Genomic DNA, 27,433 nt, shown 5'->3' with positions numbered 1-27,433 from the left:
AAAAAAAAAAAAAAAAAAAACTAACATTTCATAAAAAAAATAGATTTTTTGTTGCTACACATCATTTTACAAAAATAATTTATTCAGCAATCTTACCGTAGGTTAAGTTTTTATTTATTTCTTGTTTTCATTATTTAATTGCATTCCCATTTTTCTCCATTGAAATTACTATATGATAAATGTTCTCTATCAGGACGTTTTCTTTTTCTAAAGTTTTAAAATTTGATCAACACTTGGCATATTCCGGCAGTTTATGTAAGCTGCCAGTGCAACATCCACAAAAAATAGGTCGTTCAATACACAAGTACCAGAAAAAAATCCAGCAAGTTCATTTTTGATAGTATGAACAAAGAGAAGTGCTTTTTGCCTGTTCTTACATACACCCTTAGCAATGGGAGAGTAAGAACTATACGATGGGAGTACCAATGATATATGGTCTTACGTATTGCCTTACCAATGGGAGTATGCAAGAACTATACGATGGGAGTACCAATGATATATGGTCTTACGTATTCCCTTACCAATGGGAGTATGTAAGAACTATACGATGGGAGTACCAATGATATATGGTCTTACGTATTCCTTTACCAATGGGAGTATGTAAGAACTATACGATGGGAGTACGATGATATATGGTCTTATGTATTCCTTTACCAATGGGAGTATGTAAGAACTATACGATGGGAGTACGATGATATATGGTCTTACGTATTCCCTTACCAATGGGAGTATGTAAGAACTATATGATGGGAGTACCAATGATATATGGTCTTATGTATTCCTTTACCAATGGGAGTATGTAAGAACTATACGATGGGAGTACCAATGATATATGGTCTTATGTATTCCTTTACCAATGGGAGTATGTAAGAACTATACGATGGGAGTACCAATGATATATGGTCTTATGTATTCCTTTACCAATGGGAGTATGTAAGAACTATACGATGGGAGTACCAATGATATATGGTCTTATGTATTCCCTAACAAATGGGAGTATGTAAGAACTATACGATGGGAGTACCAATGATATATGGTCTTACGTATTCCTTTACCAATGGGAGTACGATGATATATGGTCTTACGTATTCCTTTACCAATGGGAGTATGTAAGAACTATACGATGGGAGTACCAAAGATATATGGTCTTACGTATTCTTTTACCAATGGGAGTATGTAAGAACTATACAATGGGAGTATCAATGATATATGGTCTTACGTATTCCTTTACCAATGGGAGTATGTAAGAACTATACAATGGGAGTACCAATGATATATGGTCTTATGTATTCCTTTACCAATGGGAGTATGTAAGAACTATACGATGGGAGTACCAATGATATATGATCTTACGTATTCCCTTACCAATGGGAGTATGTAAGAACTATACGATGGGAGTACCAAAGATATATGGTCTTACGTATTCCCTTACCAATGGGAGTATGTAAGAACTATACGATGGGAGTACCAATGATATATGGTCTTACGTATTCCTTTACCAATGGGAGTATGTAAGAACTATACGATGGGAGTACCAATGATATATGGTCTTACGTATTCCTTTACCAATAGGAGTATGTAAGAACTATACAATGGGCGTACCAATGATATATGGTCCTATGTATTCCTTTACCAATGGGAGTATGTAAGAACTATACGATGGGAGTACCAATGATATATGGTTTTATGTATTCCTTTATCAATGGGAGTATGTAAGAACTATACAATGGGAGTACCAATGATATATGGTCTTATGTATTCCTTTACCAGTGGGAGTATGTAAGAACTATACGATGGGAGTACCAATGATATATGGTCTTACGTATTCCCTAACCAATGGGAGTATGTAAGAACTATACAATGGGAGTACCAATGATATATGGTCTTATGTATTCCCTAACCAATGGGAGTATGTAAGAACTATACGATGGGAGTACCAATGATATATGGTCTTACGTATTCCTTTACCAATGGGAGTATGTAAGAACTATACGATGGGAGTACCAATGATATATGGTCTTACGTATTCCTTTACCAATGGGAGTATAAAGTTCTTCATGCATGTAAGTTAATAGGCTTGTGGCCACAATTGTCGGTTGAAAAAAAAACCATGCCAACATTTATTGGTTATAAAAAGGTTGGTGCGCATATAGTTTTTATCGCAAGTGAAAATCATTTAAAGTAAAAGCATTTTGATATACTTGTGCAGAAATGGGTCTCCGCACGCTAAAAATTAGTAAAAAAAAAAAAAAAATCAATTGATCAATTGATTAAATTACAAAATGAATAATTACAAGTAAAAAATCAATTTCATTGTAAACTGTACTTTTATTGTATTACATAATAGGTCCTGAACTGTCATCTAAGCTTCAGCCTCTGTCCCATCGACATAATGTAGCATCCCTCTGCCTGTTCTACAAGTATTTCAAATAGTGAATGCTCTGACGAACTGCAAGCACTTGTGCCCCCTTGACATAATTACCCCTGACAAACGCAACAAGCAGCAAAATCCCACCCCTTCACAGTTGAGATACCTAGATGTAAGATAACCTTCTATACCAGTAGTTTCTTCCCCAGAACCGCTGGACTTTGGAATTCCCTTCAGAGTTCCTGCTTCCCCAACATGTACTGACATGCAGAAGTTCAAGTGTAACGTGAACCAACATCTTGCTGCACAACTCCCCACATAGTACCCCTGTAGCTTCTGTCCCTGATAATAGCTCCCTACAGCAAAGTGGCAATGTGCCTTGTTTGGGGTGAAATTGAAAAATTTCATAAAATAACAAAATTAACAAAATACTATTTTTATGTATAAGTATTTTTTTTATGTATAATTACTTTTTTTTTATATATACCGTCAGTGGACGAAATTTAGTACAAACGTGTAGGTTATTGTTGTGGGGGAACCACCCTCTGAATAGGATCAACAAACAAAATACTATTTTTATGTATAAGTATTTTTTTTATGTATAATTACTTTTTTTTTATATATACCGTCAGTGGACGAAATTTAGTACAAACGTGTAGGTTATTGTTGTGGGGGAACCACCCTCTGAATAGGATCAACCACCATCCATATATACCAGAACTCTTAACAATCCGAGAAAGGATTCTAGTTTCGGAGTTAAGCTTGTATGCTCTGTGGAACACAAACACTCTTTTCATTCTGTAAACTTTCGTTTGTCTTACACCGTTCTGTTTTTTTTTTTTATTGTGGCTAAATCAGAGCCATAACAGTTATTCAAATTGAAATCCTTTGTGATTGAGACAATTATATATTATTTTCATTTATTTGGGGTCGGCAGTTCCCAAATTTGTTACGTGTCTGTCTAGGAATATGAATACACAACCAATTAAAAGAAAAATTTTTAAAAAAACTTAAGTTAAAATAAAAGATATTTATTTTAACATAAAACAAAACAAATATTTACAAGTAAATACACTTTTGTGGTACTACTGCTATTAGCTTTGAAAGTGCTTATAAGGTCTAAAGCGTTGATAGTCAAAGGGAGATAATAATGACCAACTTCAAATCAAATGTTTTATGTATGGGTAAATTTTATAAGAATACTACCCTGGGTGCCCGGCGTTGCCCGGGTGTTTGGGAGGTGTGTGTTGAGCAAAAATTTGACAAGTAATGTAGCTGCTAGTGCAGCGTCATATGGTTTCTGCATGAATTACTCCAGTTTATTTCGAAAACATTCTATATAGAACATTTTAATGTTCTATTTATTTTTATAAGGAAACTTTTTTTCTTTTTTTTTCTTTTTTTTTATTACATTTTCACCCCAAACAAGGCAAATTGCCACTTTGGTGTAGGGGGCTACTGTCAGGGGCAACAACTACTGGGGTACTATGTAGGGATTTGGGCAGCAAGATGTCGGTTCACGTTACACTTGAACTTCTGCACGTCAGTACTGTTGAGGAAGCAGGGACCTGGAATGGAATTCCAGAGTCTAGCGGTTCTGGGGAAGAAACTATTGGAGTAAAAAGATCTTTTACATCTAGGGATCTCTACAGTGTGGGGGTGGGATTTAGCAGCCTGTCGGGTTTGTCAAGGGTGCTCACGTCGTGGGGGCACAAGTGATTGCAGTTCGTCAGAGCATTCACCACTAAAATACTTGTAGAAAAGGCAGAGGGATGCAACATTTCGTTGATGGGACAGAGGCTGAAGCTTAGATGCCAGTTCAGGGCCTATCAGGTTTGCGACTCTCTTTTGAACCTTGTCAAGGAGCGAGAGACTAGTAGCAGATGCACCAGCCCAGATGTGGCAGCAATACTGGAAGGTCAAGACTTTTTATACGGAAAATGCCCTCTCATAACACGATTGAAGATTACTCTGGGAAAAAAAAAGGAGGGGGGGTAATTCTGTCTAACATTTTGGCAACCAGTACTTCAGCTCTTATCAATAACTGGTCGAAATAAAATAGAAGACCGATTTTTATTTTTAATGAAAAGTTCTAGGCAAATTTCTATCCGATCATTTTTATTTTTGAGAATATTTATTTTTGCGTGATGCATAAGTATATAAGAGTTTTTACTTGAAATGCGATTTTCAATTCTGACCGATAGTAAAGAAGCACCAAAAGGTTTATTCCAAAAGAAAAAACAGAAATTTTAAATGTGAGAGAGAGAGAGAGAGAGAGAGTGGATAGATAGATTTGATGCCCGTTTTTACAACAGCATGCAAAAACGTTCAAGTCTAATCATAGTTTACCCAACTTCAATTCGCCACATCGTTTGATTTCCGAGAACTTTGATTGAAGTAAAATAAAAAATAAAAAAACAGGCACCTGCCCTTTATATAATAGATTTTCCACCCTTCTTAGCTTTCAAATCAAAGGGGTATATGAAGACCTAATAATTTTTTTGTTTAACAGAGTTATCTGCTCTTGGTGATTTACAGCTTAAATTTGGCTTTGCTTCATTCAACATGGCAGCCATTTATAAACTCTTTTTCTAAAAAATGACAAATGTTGAAAATCTTAACTTATTTGCGTTCACTACAACATTACAACTTGAAATATTACTTTCCTACAAAAAAAAAAAAAAAAAAAAAAAAAAAATAGTTTGTATAATTCAATGAAAATTGGATTTACTGTAGTTATTGAGAATAGTTCTCTCAAAAAAAAAAAATGTATTAAATTAACTTAGGTTAACCACAAATCGATACATAAATAAATAAAAGGTGCTTCCTCGAATAATAACAAAAATCAAAAAATTCAATTTCAACTAAAAGTAATGTTATCTACTTCAATGTAATGTCAAAATTAGTTAAATATTACTACACTATATAAAAACATTTTCTTTCACAATTCAACAATCTACCATTACTGCAGTTACCACCCCTGCTGTGAGAACGATTTTTATCAAGGCCCAGAAGCCACTCGGGGATAAGGGTTATTGCGTGTACAGTAATCAATGGGATAATATTATAGTAATCGTTAGTAATGGAGATTTGATAAAGTGTCTTACTTAAGGGGGCGGTTTATCAGGAATTTGTTTACGCTGGACTTGAAGACATCCAAGTTGTAGTCAGGTGGGAAACAGGCAGACGGAAGAGAGTTCCACAGGCATGTACTTCTAAGAAAGAAACTTTGTTCATGGAATCTATGTTTTGATTTAGGCACAGATAAAGAATGGGGAAAATTATTGACAGTGGTTTCAGCTAGACGGGTGTTTTTCATGAAAGATTGGCGAGGGGGGACCAGAGATTGGAGCTCAGACCAGCACTGGTTATGGTAGTAATGATAAAACAAAGACAGGCTCGCAACATCTCTTCTGTGGGAGAGAGGTTGCAGAGAAGAGAAAAGGGCATCCCCCACTAAGCCACGAAGTCTATTTTGTACTCTGTCAAGTCAGGATAGGGTGTTTTTAGCAGCTCCTGCCCAGATGTGGCAGCAGTACTCCATTTATTTTGTACTCTGTCAAGCAAATTTTATTAATTTTCTACTTTATATCATTTTTCATAATTTTTAGATATGTTACTAATTTCTACTTGACAATGAAGTAGATAACATTGCTTTCTTTTTTATTTTCTATATGCGTTCTTATTCTGAACCAGCACCAAGAAGCATAAAAAGAAATCAATACAGAAATCAAGAAATACTGACCTGACATAGAAATCTGTGATCTGGTGAATCTTTACAAAATGGTTTCGGAAAAATGTAGAAGTTGAAAGGATGAGCCTCGAATCTTAAAACAAATACAAAAATATTTCGATAAAGAAAATCACTTTTAAGTGATCAATGGAAACTTGTAGGCATTGCAATAAAAATCTCGCAACTTTGAATTATTTCCCTTGTTTCTGGATTGGTTTCAAGATGGCGATGCAAGACAATTTTTTTTTTTTTTTTTACACGGAGGTCACCACTTATCAAGGCCTGGAAGCCACTCAGGGATAAGGGTTATTGCAAGTACAGTACATTAGTGGGGAGATTTGATGAAGTGTTTACTTAAGGGGGCAGTTTATTAGAAATTTGTTAACGTTGGGCTTGAAGACATTCAAGTTGTAGTCAGGTGGGAAGCAGACAGACGGAACAGAGTTCCACAGGCGTGCAATTCTAAGAAAGAAGCTTTGTTCATGGAATATACGTTTTGATTTAGGCACAGATAAAGAGTAAGGGAAATTTTTCACAGTGGATTCACCTAGACGGGTGTTTTTCGTGAAAGATTGGCGAGGAGGGACCAAAGATTGGAGTTCAGACGAGCACCTACCATGGGAATAACGATAAAACAAGGATAGGCTTGCAACGTCTCTTCTGTGGGAGAGAGGTTGCAGGGTAGAGAAAAGGGCATCCACCACTAAGCCACAAAGTCTATTTTGTACTTTGTCAAGGCAGGATAGGCTGTTTTTAGCAGCTCCTGCCCAGATATGGCAGCAGTATTCCATCCTTGGACGTACTTGGCTTTTATATAGATAGAGAATTGCATCAGTAGTGAGATATCTTCTGGAGCGGTAGAAGGATCCCACCATCTTTCCAGCGATCTTGGCAACAGACTTGATGTACGTGTTCCATTTCAGATTAGGAGTAAAGGACAAAACCAGAAGCTTGTCAAAACACGGGGCTTCTCCTAGACGAGAGCCATCCATTTCAATTGATGCCAGATGGGGATCAGAGCGTTGATGATGTAAAGATAGGAGTTTGGTTTTCTATCTTGTACAGAATTTTATTTTCTTAAAAATAGAACTACTTGATCAGTTTACATAATTTTTGGAATGTGATATTTCTGTTGTGTCGTGTATACATACATCAGATTTTTATTTTTTGCTCGTTGATATAGGGGACATTCTGCACAAGAATCTATTGAAAATATCTTTTTTCATGTTGGAAATTTAATAACTGTAAAAACAAAATATTTAATTGAACATTCATTATAACATTTTACATAATAGACATTTTATTGCTTCAAGCACGTCTGATTGAACACAACAAAGTTCTTTTTTCCGATTTTGTTGGATATCTTTTTAATTCGCCGAGCTGTCTTTTTTATTTCAGCTGACATATTGTATATAATGGCGCCCAAAAGTTGTTGTTCAGCCATATTCTTCTCAAGCACTTTCTATTGATACACGGACCGTCGTCGGGAGCGATTGTTGTCGTCGTTTTCTTTTTCTTTATTGAGGCTTGGTGTATTTATAGATAGTTTTTTATTATAAAGTTGGGTACAGGATGGTTAGGGGGTGAATCACTTAATTTTGATTTTCTTATTTTACATTTTATTTATTTAGTTTATTGTAAGTTACTGAATACATTTAGTATATTTGTCCTGGTATTAAATGAGATTCGGTTAATAATGAGATGTAGTTTTTTTTAATTAGTATAGCTTCTAGTAATTTTAGTCTTCATGTGCAATTGTTAAGGTATCGAATTTTAGTATTATTAGTTAAGATATTTCTAATGTCGGACGACTGTAGGTTTTTATCATGGAATGTTGGGTGTTTTATGGCGCGATTGTCAGCTAAATAGTAGGTTAGTCGTCGGGAGAGTGTTGCTGTGGTGTGGCTTATGCACGTGTTGTATTTTATTACTTACTAGACCGGGTGCCTGCCGTTGGCCAAGTGTTTGGAGGTGCAAAAAAATTTTTTTTTTTAAAAGTGGTCGTAGGCAGGTAGGCAGGCTCGAACCCGTGACGCGAAGGCGGAGAAGAAAGTGAAAGAAAACCTGACGTCTTACCATTACACTAGAACGCGACAGAGCAATGAGACTTTAATTAATCATAAGTTCAGTTATTATAACAATGCAATTTCCAGTACCCCTCTGATTCATTTGGATGGAATAAAAAAAGTAGGAGACATTACTTTTTGAATGCCCCTCGTGTATATATATATATATATATATATATATATATACTAGTGGGAGTGCCCAGCATTGCCCAGGTGTTTGGAGGTGCAAAAAAAAAAAAAAAAAAAAAAAAAAAGTGGTAGTAAGCAGGTTCGAACCCGTGACGCGAAGGCAGAAAAGAAAGTGAAAGAAAACCTGACATCTTACCCCCTACTCCATTGACGCGACCGGAAGTGTAAAGCGTTCAAATTTAACGTAGTCAATCAAAAAAGATGATTTGCAGAAATGGCGTTGCTTTAAAACCTCCCACGAAGGTGGCTTTTAATGTTGGGGAAAAGGGAGGGCACTCTGGCAGTATCCAAATAAATGTCACATGATATAAACACAAGGGAAATAACTCATGTTAATAAAGAAGGATTTATTAAAACAAGTAACAAACAAAATAAACATAACTCATAATTTGCGGGGTTTTTTTTTCGTTTTTTTTTTTTATTTGGGATTTTTTTATTAGTTAAAAAGAAATCAAACATCCTACTAATTTAGTGTATGCAAGTCCATTTCAAAAACTTCTGAAATTGGACTAAATTTTCGAATTTTCAAAAATGAATTACCTCCCTTCCTAATATAAACACTTTAGTTATTACTAGAGCTTTGACAACAGCATATTCTTTTCATTATCATGACTCTAGAGTACATATCCGACAGTTAATCAACCGGAAACCACATCACTCTATAAAAGCATATAAGATATCTACAGATACACACTCGAGAGTCAAAGCAATGAAAAGAATATGCTGTTGTCCTAGACTTAGTTATTACTAACCTGGGTGCCCGGCGTTGCCAGAGTGTTTGGAGGTGTGTGTTGAGCAAAATAAAAAATTTAAAAAAAAAAAAAAAAAAAAAAAAACTAATTGATCAAATTAAACAAATTTTTTTCATGAAAACTCCATTCCTTAAAAGGCATGTACATCATAAAGATTTTTTTCTTTATCTTCGTTTTTTTAATTCTTTGCGAAACTGCACAAGCACCTAGAGTTCTATTGAAAATATATGGTGCTTGTGTAGATTGGTGATCTTTTAAAACTAACGCATTTCAGGTGAAATCATTATGTACTTACCTGTCATGTTGAAATTAGCATAAATTTGAAAAATTTCAAAGAAAAAATATGATCCACTAGAAAAATAATTAAAAGTAAAAATAGAATTGATCAAATTGTCGAGTTTTATTGTAGATTTTAATGTGGGAGAATTGTGCGATCAATTCAATATGACTGACTTATTCCCCTTGACTTAAATAAAGTCTGCAATTTTTACACAGAATCTCAGAATGTATTTGTAGAACTTTCAAAAAAAAAAAAAAAAAAAAAAAAATATCAGTCACGTTACAATAAGTCACTTTAAACACGTTCAAGACAGCTCTTCCATACACCCTCATGCCTGGAGTATACATATAAGTTATCAAGTTGAGACATCGAGTGCATATGAAATAAAAAAAAAAAATCCCACTTATTCCAAGCTTCTGATAGAGCATGGCAAAAAAGATTCTGGTGCTTCTACACTATTGGGACAAAAGTTCAGAAGTCAATATTGAATTTCATATGAAAACAATGGTATCTACATATTCCTGCTATTTTTAAGATGATTATATCCAAAAATTACGAAAAGGATGAAAATTATTTATTAAAGAAAATAATAGAATCCGATGAAAATGATCATAAGACACAGGAGAGTTCAAAATGGAGGTAATCTTCTGTTTTGGTGCAAACAAGATGGCGGCAATTTTTCACCTGCTAACACGATTAAAGCTGTTTTTTTTTTAATAATTCAATAATATTCAGGTAATTTCGACTGCATAATTTGGAAACTACCATTGTAACTTATTAGAATTGAAAAAAAAAATAGATAAATAAAAAAAATAAAATAAAATCAGTTGAAACCATTGGTTTTTTTATCTGAAAACGCCATTTATCAACTACAAAACCTCTTCCCACTTCTGAAGCAGCGCCAGGATTCTTTTCTCTAATTTCTTGCCATATATCCGCCTGATGATGGCATTACGTCAAAGCTGTTAGAAATCAGAAGTGTTTAGGACCCATGTCTAACTGTTCGCATATAATGAAAACAATTGGTTTTAATCCAGCCAAAGTCAAACATGAAAAGGGCATTATGTTTCTGATTTTTTTTTTTGTAGATGAGGATTGATAATTCATATTATTTGGATTCTTCAGACTACTGTTCTCATCTTGAATGTAATTTTCACAGAGTTTCACTCAATGTAACCTCCAACCTTCTTCAGGTTTATCTTTGTCGAACTCAAGAATCTTCAAGGAATTTTGAATGGAAACCTTTATTTAATCCATGGGTTTAGCATGTTTTCATTTTGACAGCCTTGACTGGGGTCTAAGTCCTAAGTAATTTGCAATTGTATTTTAAGTGTCACTTGCACTAAGGATTAAACCTTTAATCTTTAGAAGAGTAATTGAACAACCAAATTTCACGAAGTACTTTATCCACTATACCACGGATTCAAGTTTAACAAGATACACATGAAGAAGGTCGCAGGTTACATCAACCAAAACATTGTGAAAATAACATTCAAAACAATAATCCAAAGAATCCAAATAATAGGAAAACAGTACAAAGAAAGTTCAGTACTTTAATTTCGAGAGACTCTGGCTCAGATTAACAAGTCCGACTCCGGGTTTAATGTAATCTACATACTGTATATCTTCTATATCTGCATATATAAAAGGCAAAATGGCCGTGCACGTTTTTGTATGTTCAAGAAAGGCTTTTTTCGCAAGGCTTCTCAACGAGGTTACTATTTTGGAGAACCTGCCTTATACTTCCTAGATTATAACATGTACGATTTGCGAACAGATGTCGTCTCCACATTTATTCTGATTGAGTTTTAAAAAATTCCCTCTATTCCTTCCTTTCACGTGTTTGTTCGTCTTTTTCGTATAAATAAAGCGAAACTCATCAAAGCAAAGCAGGCCGCCTGGCTTTCCTGCCAGGAATGTCTCGAAAGCAATTAGCTTTGATCAATGTTGAGGAAACCCTTCAATATCAGACAATTGCTATTCATTTGGGAGCTCCCCTTTTTCAGGGGAGCTTGGTTTCCCCAACATTGTGGGGAAACAAATAAATGAAACAATGGAAAGCTTAACTGGATTTCAGCCAACGTTCATTTCTGCGTCTGCGTGATTCTTAACTTATTCACTTCCAGTAAAATTTTTGATTGACATCGATAAATTTGAACGCTTTTCACTTCCTGTCGCGTCTCAGCATAGCAGTAAGATATCAGCTTCTCTTTCACTTTCTTTTCCGCCTTCGCATCACGGATTTGAGCCTGCCTGCCTACTAACACTTTTTCTTTTTCAAACATACGGGCAACGCCCACTAGTATCTATATATATAAAAGCGAAAATGTGTGTATGTATGTTCGCTTTTTGTGTGTCTTCAAAAGGCTTTTTTCCGGCGGATTCTCGAGGTCGTCAGTCATTTTCAAAACTTTTTATATCATGTCTAAATGATAATATCTACGACTTAGCAACAGTGGTTGCCTCTCTTTTTAATTTGCCAGACTTTGAAACGTTAATTATTCAACATTTTCAGATCGGCACGTGTTGCATTCGTTTTTCGGTATAAAAAAAAGCAAAACTTGATTCAAATTACTGGTCCACGGCCAGTGGTCTCTAGAAAGCTATGTAAGGTTTGGGTCAATGTCGGCTTCGTCATATCAGACGGTTGCTTTCATTTCGAGACGAGACACTCCCCCTAATAAACAGGGAGCTGGTTTTCCTCAAAGTTAGTTAAAAACAAACAAACCGGTTTATTGACCTCATTAAAAACTGTCCCACAGAAAATGTTAACTGCTGAATAGCTATTGCTTATGATCGCCACATGTGCATTAAAGTCAATAGACTCGCACTCAAACTTCACGTCATCAACTCATCAAAAACGGGCACCTGCCAGGTTGCACGCTTTTTTTTTCACACTTTACTATTTCCCAACTGCGCGTCAAGGCTTCGTTTTTTTTTTTTAAAACAACCAACGATTTTTCTTTTCATTTACCCAAAAACACACACACCTACAAACACTCAGGCAACGCCGGGTACCCCCCGCTAGTATATATATATAACAGGCAAAAATGTGTGTATGTTTGTATGTCTGCAAAAACTTTCAACAGAGGCGACAGATTTTCACAAGATCGGTATCGTTTTAAAGCTCGACCCTTCAAACGACAAATATCGAAAAATTAGTCAGAAACATTCATTACTTCATCTTCAACTGGGCAGTTTTGTACAAAGAGGGGTTGTTTCTTTGCGTTGCCATTTTTGCAAGTCATCATATCAGTTGGATCGACTTTGCTTAATTTCAACGTTCTTAACTTCCGGTTGGACGATGGAGACATCGGCAAAGACGTCACGTTTTTTGTTTTTTTCCTCGTTTAGATTACGGGTTCGAGCTTGCCTGCCTACTACCACTTCTTTTTTCTCTCCCATCCAAACTGCTTACTGTTGTTTCACCTCCCGCTCCCGCTACTACCAACTATTTTTCTTTTTAACCCCAACCCCACCCGGGTTCCTTACTGAACACAGGCAACACCAGAGAACCCCTCTACAATACCACTTTTTTTAAAAACACCTTTTAATCACCCCCTCCCTCGCTTACTACACCTCCACACACCTGGGCAATGCCGGGTACCCCCACTAGTCTATATATAAAAATGACCTTGTCCTTGTATGTGTGAGGAACGGTTTCTACCAAACTCTTGTTAATTTTTGGTCTACATACTTGATGCATAAGGGATTTGATGAATGAATTCAATTTGGTTTTTAGTCAATAAATACAGATGCTAAGTGATCAAAATAAAACAGTGGAACGTGGAAGTCGACTTATGTGTGTGTGGACGTGGCTCAAAGGGTAACAAAACAAGCCAGAGAGCTTTGTTTTGGTTTCAATTCTAGCTGATGGCATCCCCCCCCCCACCTCCAGCCATTTTTATTTTTTTACTTTTGAAATCACTACTATATATTGGGTACAATATAATAATTGATAGAGAGTTGACTCTTTAATAATAAAATACAAAATCTGCATAAATTAAAATATTCAAGCAGATTTTATGACCAGGCAACGCCCAGTGGCCTGCTAGTATAAATATCAAAATTCAATTTGAAACTTACTTTCCAGTTTCTGGATTATGTTTGAATGTGCAGAGACCAAACTGAAAAAGCAAAAAATCTACAGAACCCTGGAAAGAAAAGAAAAAAGAAAAAAAAACATCAGAACAAATCCAGAGATGATATTTTAAAACATATCCATTTATATAATACTAGCAGAGCTACCCAGCATTGCCCGGGACCAGGGTGTAACTTATTTCTTTTAAAAACTTCCATCTCTCTACCTCTATCTTTCCTTTCCCCTACCCAACCTATTCTTTTCTAGCTGGACACAATTATACTTTACAAAATAGTCAGTAAAAAAAAAAAAAAAAAAAAACTGGTCCAGTTAACCCTTCAAGAGGGAATAATCTTTTCTAAACTGTAGTTATTATTTATCTAGAGCAATGCCGATCAAGAATACACTAACTTTGTGGTTGCTTGTTTTGTAGTTTGTTTTATACTTTTAGCTGGATGTACACACACACACAAAAAAAAAAAAAAAAAAAAAAAAAAAAAAACCAGCTAACTTATCAAAAATCAGAATCACTTCCCTTTAGTTAGTGACTGGCAATAAGACCCCGCACCCCACCCCGGCCCTTGACAAAGAACAAATAATTTTAAAATAAATTTTAGATATTCTATCCGCTGAGGCAATGCCAATCAAGAATATACCAACTTTGTGGATCTTTGTTTTCTAGTTTTTTTTTACTTTTAGCTGGACATAAACACTCATAGTAAAATGCCCTTTATATAATAGAAGATGCTCAGGCATTTCACATTTGTACATCACATTTTACATTTAAAAAAGATAAAACTGCTTGATCAGCAAAAAATACTGATTGGATATTAATCTGATATCGCTAAAGGAAAAAAAATTCTAACTTTACCTGTTCTAAAAAAAAAAAAAAAAAAAAAAAATGAACTTTTCCCAAAAGGAATATTATTATTATTATTATTATTGATAAGAAATCACCATGAAATGACTAAAACATAATTAGAGCATTATTACAAAACAAACTTTTTTTTTTTTTTTTTTTTTTTTTTTTACACAGTGATCACCACTTATCAAGGCCCGGAAGCCACTCAGGGATAAGGGTTATTGCAAGTACATCACGTTTGTGAGGAGATTTTATGAAGTGTTTAATTAGGGGGGCGGTTCATTAGGAATTTGTTAACATTAGACTTGAAGAAATCCAAGTTGTAGTCCGGAGGGAAGCAGGCAGACGGAACAGAGTTCCACAGGCGTGCAGTTCTAAGAAAGAAGCTTTGCTCATGAAATCCGCGTTTTGATTTAGGCACAGATATAGAGTGGGGGAAATTTTTCACAGTGGATTCAGCTAGACGGGTGATTTTCGTGAAAGTTTGGCGAGGGGGGACCAGGGATTGGAGTTCAGACGAGCACCTGCCATGAAAATAACGATAAAACAAGGATAGGCTCGCAACGTCTCTTCTGTGGGAGAGGGGTTGCAGGGTAGAGAAAAGGGCATCCCCCACTAAACCACGAAGTCTATTTTGTACTCTGTCAAGGCAGGATAGGCTGTTCTGAATTTTTTAGATGAGGATTCGTTATTCATATTATTTGGATTCTTTGAACTGCTGTTCTCATCTTGAGTGCCATTTTCACAATGTTTCAGTCAATCTAACCTCCAACCTTCTTCAGGTTTATCTTCTAGAATTTTGGAATGTTTCTGTTGACCTCTGGAATCCGAGTGGAATTTCGAACGAGATTCTTTATTTGATGGGGGTAGCATGCTCTCGTTCTGTCAGCCAGGACCTGTAGCACATTGGTTAGAAAATCAATTTTAAAGGTGTTATTCTCCTAAAAAGGTCGAAGGTTCAATTCTCAGTGCGGACAATCAAAAAAATACAATTGCAAATAACTTAGAACCTCTATCCAGTCATAGCTGACGGAACAAGATCATGCTACCTCCGTAAAGTAAAAAGAGTCCCATTCGAAATTCCATCCAGATTCCAGCTTTCGGCAAAATACACCTGAAGAAGGTTGGAGGTTACATCAAAATATTGTGAAAATAACATTCAAGATGAAAACAGCAGTCTGAAGAATTGAAATATAAGATATCTATATATATTGTCAAAATATGAAGATACAAAGAAATTGATATCTAATATATAAAAGGCTATATGTTTGTCTGTCTGTCTCCATAATTCCTCCGAAACTAAAAGTTGCAAAATGGTGCTAGGGACCTCAAATGATTGGATTTTTTATGGACCGTTTTTTATGGGTTTTTAGCTAATTAAAACCGTTTTTAAGGGGACAAAAAGAGATCAAAATTAAAAAATGTTATGCATTTTGTACATTCATTTTAGTTTATTTTTAATTAGTTTGTGTGCGTGTCACGTTGGTACAGTGGTAACGTCACCAGCTTTGAATGCTACAGTTTCAGTTTTGATTGTAATTGATGGCACCCAAATACTTTTTATTTTTACTTTTGAAATCACAACTATAATAATATATAGGAAATCTGGACACATTAAAATATATTCCAGCATATTTTACACCTAGGTAAAGCTGCCTCCCCCCCCCCCCGCTAGTTTAATATTAAAAAAAAAAAAATGCCAAGTTTTTCAAACCAAAATCATCAAAAAAGGAATATAATTCAAACAGCAAAACAAAAAGGTAATAAAGTCCAGCACTTAAAGGAAGTATCTAAGGAATATTAAATTCACAAGCAGGCAGTCCCCCAATCGCATGTATGCCCCGGTCAGAGAAAATGGCAACATTAGGTTTTGTAGTTCTGTAGCAGTCAAACTATTTACTATAAGAGGATCAATGCCCGTTGCCAAAGTGATTCGGCCACACTAATCGGTTGGCAGGGTGCATTGATTTGAGCTGTCCCCTTTGGGATCTCAGCTGCGATCGCCAGAGAGACGCCAGCAAGCGACCTATACAGACCAGTCTCACTCACCTCTCCAACTGCTACTTGTTGACAACTGCAGTATGATGGCAGACGACACCTTCAAACAGACATTTACACTTTCTTTCTTTCTCTTCAGATATACAATCTCGCCTTTTCTAAATAAACCCTGTATTATTGTTTTGTTAAAAGCAATGTCGTTTGGCCTTGTGTTTGTTTAAGTAATTATTAGGAGAGAAATGCACAACATTTCCCTCCTATACAACCAGTATGACAAACTAACTCACCCCCCCTTGACTTAAATGTTCGCCATTTTTAAGCACAAAATCTCAGAACGTAGTTGTGGATTATTATTTTTTTTTTTTGCTAAAAATACATCTAGCACATGTTCTCCAGTTTGAGATACAATCTTGTTTTTTTAAATAAACTCTTTGCTGTTGTTTTGCAATGTCGTTTGGCCTTGTGTTTATTTAAGTAATTATTAAGAGAGAAATGCACAACATTTCCCTCCTATAGTTCTTCCAAGATAATGTAAACATCAGTTCACATACAGTGCCTCATATTCCCAAATGGTCACCGATCTGGTACTGACTAGGCTCAATGTTGTTACTTCAGTGAATTAACAAGAACAGATATATAAATGTGATTATGCTTGAAAAGTTTGGTAAAAATTTTTACCAAATTTCATTTCCAAATTAAATGTACAGATCTAATGCTACTTTAATAACCACCAAAATTTATATGATTTTTGGAATATGAATATGCAAAATTTCACTGAGTTTTAAGTTCCTATTTGCTTACCTAATCCATGAAGGTAAAGTTAGACACACAGTCGATTTTTGATTAATGGATTTTTATCAAAATTAGAGTAAGTATCGCAGATATAAGTTTTAATGATTATAGTCAGCTAACGTACTTCCTAACTTCGGGTGTGACTGCGACGGTTATAATGCAAATCAGTTTCTTCGCTTTTATTGTTCTTCAGTATTTCTATGGTAAAGCAATTTATTGAAATAAAATATAAGAAAATGGACATTATTGAAAAGCATACAATAAAAAGTAAAATCATAAAAATATAAAAATAACAGTCTTTATTTGCACTTTTGATAACAAAATTTGGTGCTAAGTGCACTTACTGATCCGCGCTATTTTTTAAATCGTATTTCCAAGTTTAATTAAACTTTTATGTTTTTTTATTCAATTGTAAGGTTAAAGTATAGAATAGTTAAAAAACGCCCACCCCATGTTAAGAATGGCTTTTTAAATAATAACGTTATTATTTCAGCACGGATCAATAAGTGCACTAGTACCCAAAATTTAAAAAAATAAGTTTTTATTTTATTTGAAAATTTATAAGAAATGTGTTTATGAAATTATAATAAAATGTGCTTTGAACTTTTATGTGATCGCCAGGCAACACCGGTTAGAAAATAATTATTCAGAATTGGCTTACCTATCTATCTGCTTATCTAATATAATATCTATTTTTCTTTAGCCGACAGAATGACAAAGTTGAATCGTGGGAAACGATAGTTCAACGAGCATGGCAAGCGCAGAAGGGTTAAAGGGTCAATGCCTTGACATATATCAAACAGAATGACCGATCAGCTGCACCGAAGCTAGGTAAATGGGGGGGGGGGCATAAATGACGTATCAGGGGTTCTGGTTTTGAAAAATTAATTTAATTTTAATTGAGTTGATCCCTATACATGAAAGAGACAAGATGTGAGAATCAAAGTCTCCTCAAAAAGGGGGCAACGGTTTGTCTGCATGCCAAGATCGCCGGTCCACTCTAGTATGCTAAGATAATACTTGTGGAGTGGAATAAAAAATATATAAAAACAGGACTCTATGGACGAATTTATCTTTAAGGTGGCTCAAGGATACTTTTTTTTTCAGGTTACGATGTGGAATACAATGTTTTTCCAGCCCCTGGTTACGGTATTTGCCCCACCTTACAGTGTTATTTATAATGTTATTTGATTCTATACATGTGTATTATATACTGTACTGTATTCCGTTACTAATTTTTAATGCCATATCTCGGGTTCTCCTATAATTCTTAATCAAAATTTTAAAATATGTTTTCAATAATTCTTAATAAATAAATAAAACTAAATGTCAACAAATCTTAATTAAAATAAGTCTGAAAGAACTTTTCAATTATTGTTGCAATATTTTTCACTCATAATGGGGGTAGTTATTTATTTGCCGCCACCCTCAGCAAAATGTGGCACAAGGCCGGAAAGTGGGGATCCAGCAGGCTCCCAGGAGCACTCCTACAATTGTAAAAAATTGCCTGAGTAACCCCGTCGGCATTCCCCGGTAGGGGCGCCTCAGGCAGTAAGCAATGAACTTACTCCAGTGGCAAGGCCTGGGAGGGTGGACCTCCTAGGTATTACGCAGGCGGCGTACCTCAGTCCGACAGGTGCTGGGCTGATTCCCGGCCCCTCACCTGTCAGGCTGAGTGTCAAGAACGGATCCTTGACGCGTACTACTACCCTGTCTCCCTGCAGCCGAAGCCGCTAGGAGACCTTCCCCATCAAACGAGTAATGGGGGTATGGTCCCTCACAGTTGGGAGATTCTATTCATTAACGATGCTGCTAGGAACTGACAAATCAAATTAATTCACGTTCTGCTATCAACCAATCAGGAACCAGAATTGCTCCATAAAAATTAAACCTTTTTAGCAACCTTGCACATGTTTTCTTCGTGTCAACACAGGAATCTTTTGCTCTTTGGCTGGAAAATTAAAAGTTCGGAACCTGTACAGAACAGCTGTCTATTAAGAATTTGTCATCTCCAGGACTTGTATAGAATAACTACCCATCAGAACATAAACATGGCTTCAAACTCAAGAATGATAAAAAAAAAACGTAATTAAAAGAGTACATGCGCAGGGAAAATATAGGCATGAAAGAAAAAAAAGTAAAGGAACTAATTTGCCTTGTCACTGCTTCCGGTAGCAGCCACACCTGCAATTAGGAAGTACATTAGCTGACTATTACCAACATGGTTGACTAAAAATCACATTTGGCTTTTTCATAAAATTTGACTTTCTGGGTTAAAAAATAAAAATAAAAAATTGATTAATTTGTGATTTTTGGAATATGACATCTTGGTTCCATGATAAGTACATACAAAGATTTTCCTGTATTTTTTTTTTTTTTTTAACAAGTAATTCTAAATAAGTACCAACAAATTGACAAGAAAGTTAAAAAGTTGACCATGGTTTTACTTTCAACAACCTCATAACTCACTTCCCTTATTTTATCCTTTAGTCCTCACGTTCCACGAGCGATGTTTCTGACAACGGGGGGGGGGTATTTTCTAGGTTAGAATTAATCCATATATTTGTTGGATAGTTTTTGACTTTGAAGTACACACCAGAAGTTAGAAAGTACATTAGCTGGCTATAACCCTATGCAATAATTTAGTTGTCTTATGCCAAAAAACAGCATTAAAAATTAAAATAAAATGAAAACACTATGATTTTTAGTGAGATTCTACTGCCGTTGACTGGATAATAAGAATTTATAAAAGCAAACCTAATAGTGGCAAGACAAATTAATTTTTCAAAGATAACGAATTTAATTTTGTAAAATTTAGTATATTTAAACTATTTTTTTTTTAAATATGGAAATAATAAAATAGATTTTCAAAATTGAATTCAACATTCGGTTTATTTGTTCCTTGTTCTAATTTAGAAATTGCAGAAGCCCTGTACTGTACTAGCGGAACACTAAGGATAAACCGTTGCAGAAACATGGAAGTCTTGGATCACAGGAAGGTTGACCAGCCAAGGAAAACTTGGAAGCAAATAATTGGACAAAATTAAGAATTTCGAGACATTTGATTGGTTGAACAGTGAAAACGGATTTGGTTTGGTTGTTTTACAGCATATCAACCCTTTTCAGTTACAAAATCCAGTAATGCTTTAGGTTCTTTATTCATGATGTTTGTGAATTTGAAAACTGCCGAACCATGAGAACTCTACAGACGAATAAGTTCTGTGCATCTCATAGGATTAGTAGTTGCTGGAATCTGTTAGAGAAGTAGTCAACCATCTCAGCAAAAATAACCTTCTTAGTGACATGCAATATGGTTTCCGTTCTGCTATATCTACAGCTGATGTGCTAAGAGTTATATCTCATAGGATTAGCAAATCTCTTGACAGAGGCTTCCATTTAAGGGCAATTATTCTCGACATATTGATAGGATATAGTATAAAGGTCTATTCCACAAGATCTCTAGCTACAAAATCTATAGCTGAAAATCTCTTCTCAATTATAAAATTATTTCTCTCTGATAGATTCATAAGAGTAGTGGTTGATGGGCAGAAATCAGAAGCTCACAGTATTAAAGCCTGAGTCCCTTAGGGGTCCATCCTGGGCTTAACTCTTCCTGATCTAGATTAATAATCTCCCAAATCATATCCTAAGATCATTCGTAGACATTTATGCTGACAATACCACGTAACGCTTCAAAGACCGTTAATGACCAAGTTCTGATTCTCTCTCCTTTTATCTTGAAGATGTGGTGCAATGGGGAAAGAGGTGGCGGGTTAATTTTAATGCATCTAAAACCAAGCTTCTATCTTTACATCAACGCTCTGATCCCCGAGCTTTTGGGTCTGATTTTTACTCCTGATCTGAAATGGGTCACTGCAAAAATAGGGAGATCATTCTAAATATCTCACTGTTGATGCAATTCTCTACCTGCACAAGAGCCCAGTATGTCCAAGGACAGAGTACTGTTACCACGTCTAGGCAGGATCTGTTAGAAGCAGTTTATCCTGCCCTGATAAAATTCAAAATAGACTTTGTAATCTAGTGGGGGATGCCTTTTTCTCTTCCCTGCAACCTCTTTCCGACAGAAGAAATGTTGCGAGCCCGTCTCTGCTTTATCGTTATTTTCACAGAAAGTGCTTGTCTGAGCTCCAATTTATGGTCCCCCCTTACCAAACTTTCACGGAAAAGCACTCATCTAGCTGAAACCACTGTTAATAATTTCCCCCATTCTTTATGTGCTTAAACCTAAACAGACTCCATGAACAAAGCTTCTTTCTTAGAACTGCACGCCTATGGAACTGTTCCATTTTCCTACTTTCCAGCTGACTACAATATGATCGTCCTCAAGTTCAACGTGAACAAGTTTTTGATAAGTAACCCAATTTACCAAATTTACACTACTAATGATTACAATATTTTCCCCACTGACACTCATTAACCCTTATCCTCGAATGGCCTCCAGGCCTTGAGAAGTGGTGACTCCTTTGTAAAAGAGTAAAAAAGATGAGAACAGCAGTCTAAAGAATCCAAATACGAATAACCAATCCTGATCTGAAAATTCAGAAACGTTATAGAGATTTATTTGTAAGTATATTTTACGTGTGTTCTTAAGAATTGTCTCATCTATTCCCTGCTTCTTTTGCTCCAGCTTGTTTGACTCGTTGGTCTAGTGGTCTTCATCAAGTTGCCGTTTGGATACCTCATTGTAATACTGCTTCTTATTCCAGTAGTTTCTAAGAACTGCCGACTTATGGAACTTTCTTTCAGCTGACTGCTTCCCCTGCCTACTTTTAACCTCGGTCTTTTCAAGATTAAAGCCAATAGGCATGTTATGTGTTTACGTTAATCATTTTTCATTCTTGCTAGCTCCTTAAATTAGATGGCTTCACGTCTTGTCTGGAGAAACAAAATTAATATACACAGTATATTACACCACCTTATTTTAATATATGTGCACATGTTTTGTTTGTTTTGTAGCAAATCAACCATTTTTGGTTATCTATTGCAGAGTCAACTTTGATTTGGGGGACGTTTTTTTTTTTTTTTTTCTTATTTAAGTATGTCAGCAATTTATGTAGTTATTCAGCTGTAGCCTTAGTCTCTTCATGACCAACGTCAATAGGCACCCGTCTTTGCGATAATAACCTTTCGTTCTTGTTACTCCTTACATTAAGTGGTTTCACGCCTTGTCAAAGAATCAAACAAATGAAGTTTAAATAAATAAAAATACTTACCTTCCTTATTTTTTGGTATCGTTCTTCAGGCGTATCGAAAGGCTGCGGGTGACCATGCTCTGGATGGTCCAAACCTAAATTTTAAGAAAATTATATCTTCAGTTTAGTATATATATATATATATATTTGAAGGGGGGGGGGATATTCATTTTCTTAACCTTTTGGAAGGTCAAGTATGTGTTTGATGAAAGTCTTTCAGTGCAACGAACTGGATTCGAATTTAGCACACTTAAGGTCTTCAGTCCACGTCATTAAACACTTAGATACCGTTACCCCATACATGAACTCCCGAACGGTTATTTACATTGCTTTTCTTCCAATCAGATAATCCTTTACTCTGTCATACTTAGAGGCTACCTGTTACGTTTGACCATCTGACAGTGAAAGAAAATCCTTTAACTCACAGGCTTTGTGTTACATCGAACATTCTGACACTGACCAGAAAATCTTTTACTGTACAGGGGAAATTCTGGGCATGAACCGAAATCGCAAAAAATTAAAAAAAAATAAATAAATGAAGCATGCATGGTCCCCTCATGAGTGCACAGTGAATGAAGCATAATAAAAAACTACTAAGTTCAGCATTTGCCCCCCCCCCCCCAATTTAACCCCAAAAGACCTCAGGGGACGTCCAAACCTGGTGAAAACGAACAAACGGTGCAGTTTTAGGCCTTAACATATGTAAATTTGAGTTCTGCACCATGTTTTGCCCCCCCCCCCATTTAGCCCCAAAAGTCCCCAAGGCCTTAACATATTTAAATTGTTCACACTGCTAAATAGACATACACAAAAAATTTTGGACAAATATGGTAAAATAGCCCCAAAAATGAAGTTTTTTTTTTTTTTTTATTAAACCTGAATGGACCCCTGGGGCACACCCTAGAGTTATCACAAAGTATAGACAAACAAAATAATATAGAAATCAGTTAGTTACAATTTTTCAGAAAGTTCTATAAAAATCCGAGGCATCAATGTTTTTTTTTTTTTTTTTAATAAGCACAAAAGTATAAATTTTAGCTATTTTAACCTGAAAGGCACCCCTAGAGGAGGGAAAGGGAGGGGGGGGTTACCGGAGTTTTCCCCGGAAAATCCATTGTTTTTTTTCTGTTTTTTTTTTACTCATATCATGTCTAATGTTCGTGCAAAATTTCAAAAAGTTCCAAGGTGTAGTTATCAAGAAAAGTGCGGACAGATGAATTTACAGGTCCACCCTTCTTTTGTTGGGGGGGGGGAGGGGGGGAACCAAAAAAAAAAAATCGAGCCGTAGAAAAAATGTATGTGGATGACAAAGCTATTGAGGTTGCCACGGTGCTAGTGTGATCGCAATAACTATAAGTGTATGAATTAATTCTAGGGAACTTCTGTCTTTACTAACCAGCAGAGTGTTATCACTATCGACCAAGGGAAAAGTCTATAATGTGTATGCAGTGTGATGACGTATGGAAGCGAAACCTAACCAATGAAGGTTGAAGATATACATTTCATGAAAAGAAATTATTTAATGGACGATACGATAGATGATGAATTTGGAAGATTAAATTTAGACATGTGCACATAAGAATTTGACGAGATGGATACACTGAAAGAATCGAAGAAAATTCTTTAGGTTAGTAAACGTAGAACAGTTGAAATAGCAGATCTACTTCACAGGAAGAATGCACTTAATTAGAAAGTGTCGTTTTATTGAACGTCTAGATAATTTATATAATATATACACACTGACAATTCTTTTCTCCAAATCAACACAAAGATGAATTTCAAAGTATAAGTTTGATTTACAATTAAGCTTCTAGTTCATTGACAAAGAGAGAGAGAGAGAGACATTAGTTGTGTGGGGTTAGTTAGTGTGTGACCTGCTGACAGAGCAATGTCAATATGTCAATTACACTCGCCGCTGTCAGTCTGCTCTCTTCTGTTTTTTGTTCTTTATTTTTCTCTTCTATAGTCACAAATCCACATTCCTGGAATTGTAAACATCAATTGTGCAATTCCTACCTTCTGACCTTGGAATGTAAACAGTTCTTTGTTTTCATTTAATAACAATTTTGGTCATTTTTATGGGACACAAAAATGTAGATCAACTCCATCTGGAATGTGCGTGTGTACACACCCCTGCTTTCAAATGCATGTTGCCTAGTCTCTATATCAAATAGGAAGTTCCATAAACAAAGAGAGAGAAACAGCAGTGCTTCTATATCATAAGAGCAAAATTCAAAACATTGAATTTTAAGTAAAATAATTACTAATGAAAAACAGTTTCCCCATGAAGGTTAAACAAGGAGCAAATGTGTCAGACATTTTGGATTGCGGATGTGTGATGTGACATAAGCAAAAAGAGGAAGTCAGTTCTCAAAAATTGAGAACTTAATTGCTCGATCTCACAAATTTCTTTTTTATTAATAATTATTTTTCAATCATATTGTTTTTCGTAATTTTTGGATATGTTACTGTTTGCAGAATAATTATGTAGGTACTACTTGATTTACATGAAAAAGAATATTTCGATTTTTGGATTTTGCTCATACAATGTAGAAGCACTGAAATAGTGCCATGCAACAGCCCCACCTACTTAGCTCCATTCAATAAAGAAAGCAGTATGCAATGCAGAATAGATAAGGCCTCATCAGCTCTGCAAGATCTGGAACAAAAAATTCATCCTCGGATTTAAATTAAGATTTTATAACAGCAACGTCTTGTTGACGCTGCTATATGAAAGCGACACTTTAATTCCTCAATAAAGTCTGTCTCGCCTTTAATATACCCCTTTATGCCAATAGACAGTATCAACAAGAATTTGAAACTCACATAAAAGATAAAAAATTAGATAAAAAGTAAATAATTTTTTTTTTAAATAGTTAAATTTTTAAAAATAGTTAAAAAAAGATAAAGATAAAGATAAAAAAGATAAATAAAAAAGATAAAAATAAAAAGATAAAGATAAGATAAAGATAAAAATAGATAAAAAATAGATGAGAAAAAGATGAAAAAAAGTAGATGAAAAAAAGATGAAAAAAGTAGATGAAAAAAGATGAAAAAAAGATGAAAAAAAGAAGAAAAAAAGAAAAAAAGAAGAAAAAAAGAAAAAAAGATGAAAAAAAGATGAAAAAAAGATGAAAAAAAGAAAAAAAGATGAAAAAAAGATGAAAAAAAAGATGAAAAAAAAGATGAAAAAAAAGATGAAAAAAAAGATGAAAAAAAGTAGATGAAAAAAAGTAGATGAAAAAAAGTAGATGAAAAAAAGTAGATGAAAAAAAGTAGATGAAAAAAAGTAGATGAAAAAAAGTAGATGAAAAAAAGTAGATGAAAAAAAGTAGATGAAAAAAAGTAGATGAAAAAAAGTAGATGAAAAAAAGTAGATGAAAAAAAGTAGATGAAAAAAAGTAGATGAAAAAAAGTAGATGAAAAAAAGTAGATGAAAAAAAGTAGATGAAAAAAAGTAGATGAAAAAAAGTAGATGAAAAAAAGTAGATGAAAAAAAGTAGATGAAAAAAAGTAGATGAAAAAAAGTAGATGAAAAAAGTAGATGAAAAAAGTAGATGAAAAAAGTAGATGAAAAAAGTAGATGAAAAAAGTAGATGAAAAAAGTAGATGAAAAAAGTAGATGAAAAAGTAGATGAAAAAAGTAGATGAAAAAAGTAGATGAAAAATAGATTAAAAATAGATAAAATACAGATAGCAAAACGAAAAAAAGAAATGGGCAAAAAATAAAAAAAAAAATGGGCAAAAAATAAAAAGTTGAAAATGTAAGCTTGCCTGTAAATTCTCCATCAATTGCAAAAAATGTCGCTTGTTGGATGGATTTCTTAATATCTTCAAAGCATTCCTGAAAATCTGGAAAAAAAAAAAAAAAAAAAACACTTACTGCAAAAGGAAATTTTATGATGGATCGAACAGAATGATGAATCAGAGGATTTGGCAGTTCGAATGATGCAAGAAATTCTAAGAGACAAAAAGATGATCACATCTTTCAGAATTTTTAAGAGGATCTATAATTTGGATTATTCGGACTACGGTTCTCATCTTGATGTTATTTCTGCAACGTTTTGGCCAATGCAACCTCTTTCAGGTGCATCTTATTAAACTCAATAGTCTGTCTGGAATTTTTCATTTAATCCAGAGGAGAAGCAAGGCTGTAAGGAATGAAAGGGAGCATCCCCACTAGATTTCGAAGTTGATTCTAAATTTTGTCAAAGCAACAAAGAGTGCTTTGAGCAGTACCTCCCTAAATGTGACAGCAGTACTTCATCGTTTGACATATCTTTTATGTAGATAGAGGATTACACAAGAAGACTGGTATTTCTTGAAGCAGTAAAATGATGAAACCGTTTTTCCAGTAGTCTTAACAACATACTGAATGTAAGTCTTCACTTTGGGTCTGGAGTAACAGTCAGTCCCAGGAGCTTATTACAGTAATGAGGGCGAGTCATTTATTTTGACTGGGTCAAAACAAGCCAGACATGGATTGATGGAAAGAGAAATTTCATTTTAGAAGTATTGAAAGTAGAAATACAACTGAATACATAGCAATAAGTCAGGATTGAATAAGTTCTGGGAACTTATTGTCATTACTAACCAGCAAAACATTATCAATCTCGACTAAGCAAAGAGTCTACAAAGTGGAATGATAAAATTGTCGCCCTAGAAAAGACAGGATTCCATTTCCATTTGATGAAAACCGGTTTTCTTTTTTCATTGCAGCCCATCTACTATAGTTGGCCAGTTGTGTAGAAATCCCAAGAGCGATAGGAGCCTTCTATCATGTGTGAAAGTGACACAATGTTCAATGAACAGGATTGGAGATGCGCCGCTGTACAACTCATGCTCTCTACCAGTTCAAATTATGACAATAGGACCATTGCAAGCACCCTCAAAATGCATCACTGGATAGCCACTAATAACAGGGATGTGACAAGGGTGATGAAAAAAAGTTTTCAACCACGGTTATGGTCTTTGGTGTGGCTTCAAGTGAGGGCCACATCATGCCACCTCACATCTTCGAAATCAGTTTGAAAGTCAACACCAAAGTGTACCTGGATGTGCTGAGAATGTGGTGATCTCCTGAGGCAACCAGGTGGTCA

General features: G+C 35.1%; 1 protein-coding gene across 3 annotated transcripts in view; it reads right to left on the bottom strand.

The window, feature by feature from the left end:
- LOC145265570 (poly(A)-specific ribonuclease PARN-like) overlaps positions 1 to 27,433 on the bottom strand; it is a 160,256-nt gene that overhangs the window by 127,498 nt on the left and 5,325 nt on the right. For all 3 annotated transcript variants that reach the window (XM_080121542.1, XM_080121543.1, XM_080121544.1), the window contains exons 2-5: positions 26,109 to 26,186; positions 22,356 to 22,429; positions 13,475 to 13,542; positions 6,114 to 6,195 (exon numbers count right to left, since the gene is read on the bottom strand). In XM_080121542.1, the coding sequence (XP_079977668.1) occupies positions 6,114 to 6,195; positions 13,475 to 13,542; positions 22,356 to 22,429; positions 26,109 to 26,186 (302 nt within the window). The remainder of the gene's footprint in view (positions 1 to 6,113; positions 6,196 to 13,474; positions 13,543 to 22,355; positions 22,430 to 26,108; positions 26,187 to 27,433) is intronic.

Source organism: Euprymna scolopes, chromosome 40 (assembly GCF_053919585.1).
Source record: "Euprymna scolopes isolate OS-2025 chromosome 40, ASM5391958v1, whole genome shotgun sequence".
In the NCBI taxonomy this organism is placed as follows: domain Eukaryota; kingdom Metazoa; phylum Mollusca; class Cephalopoda; order Sepiida; family Sepiolidae; genus Euprymna; species Euprymna scolopes.
The sequence above is the reverse complement of the archived record's forward strand: the minus strand, read 5'-3'. Positions and strand labels throughout refer to the sequence as shown.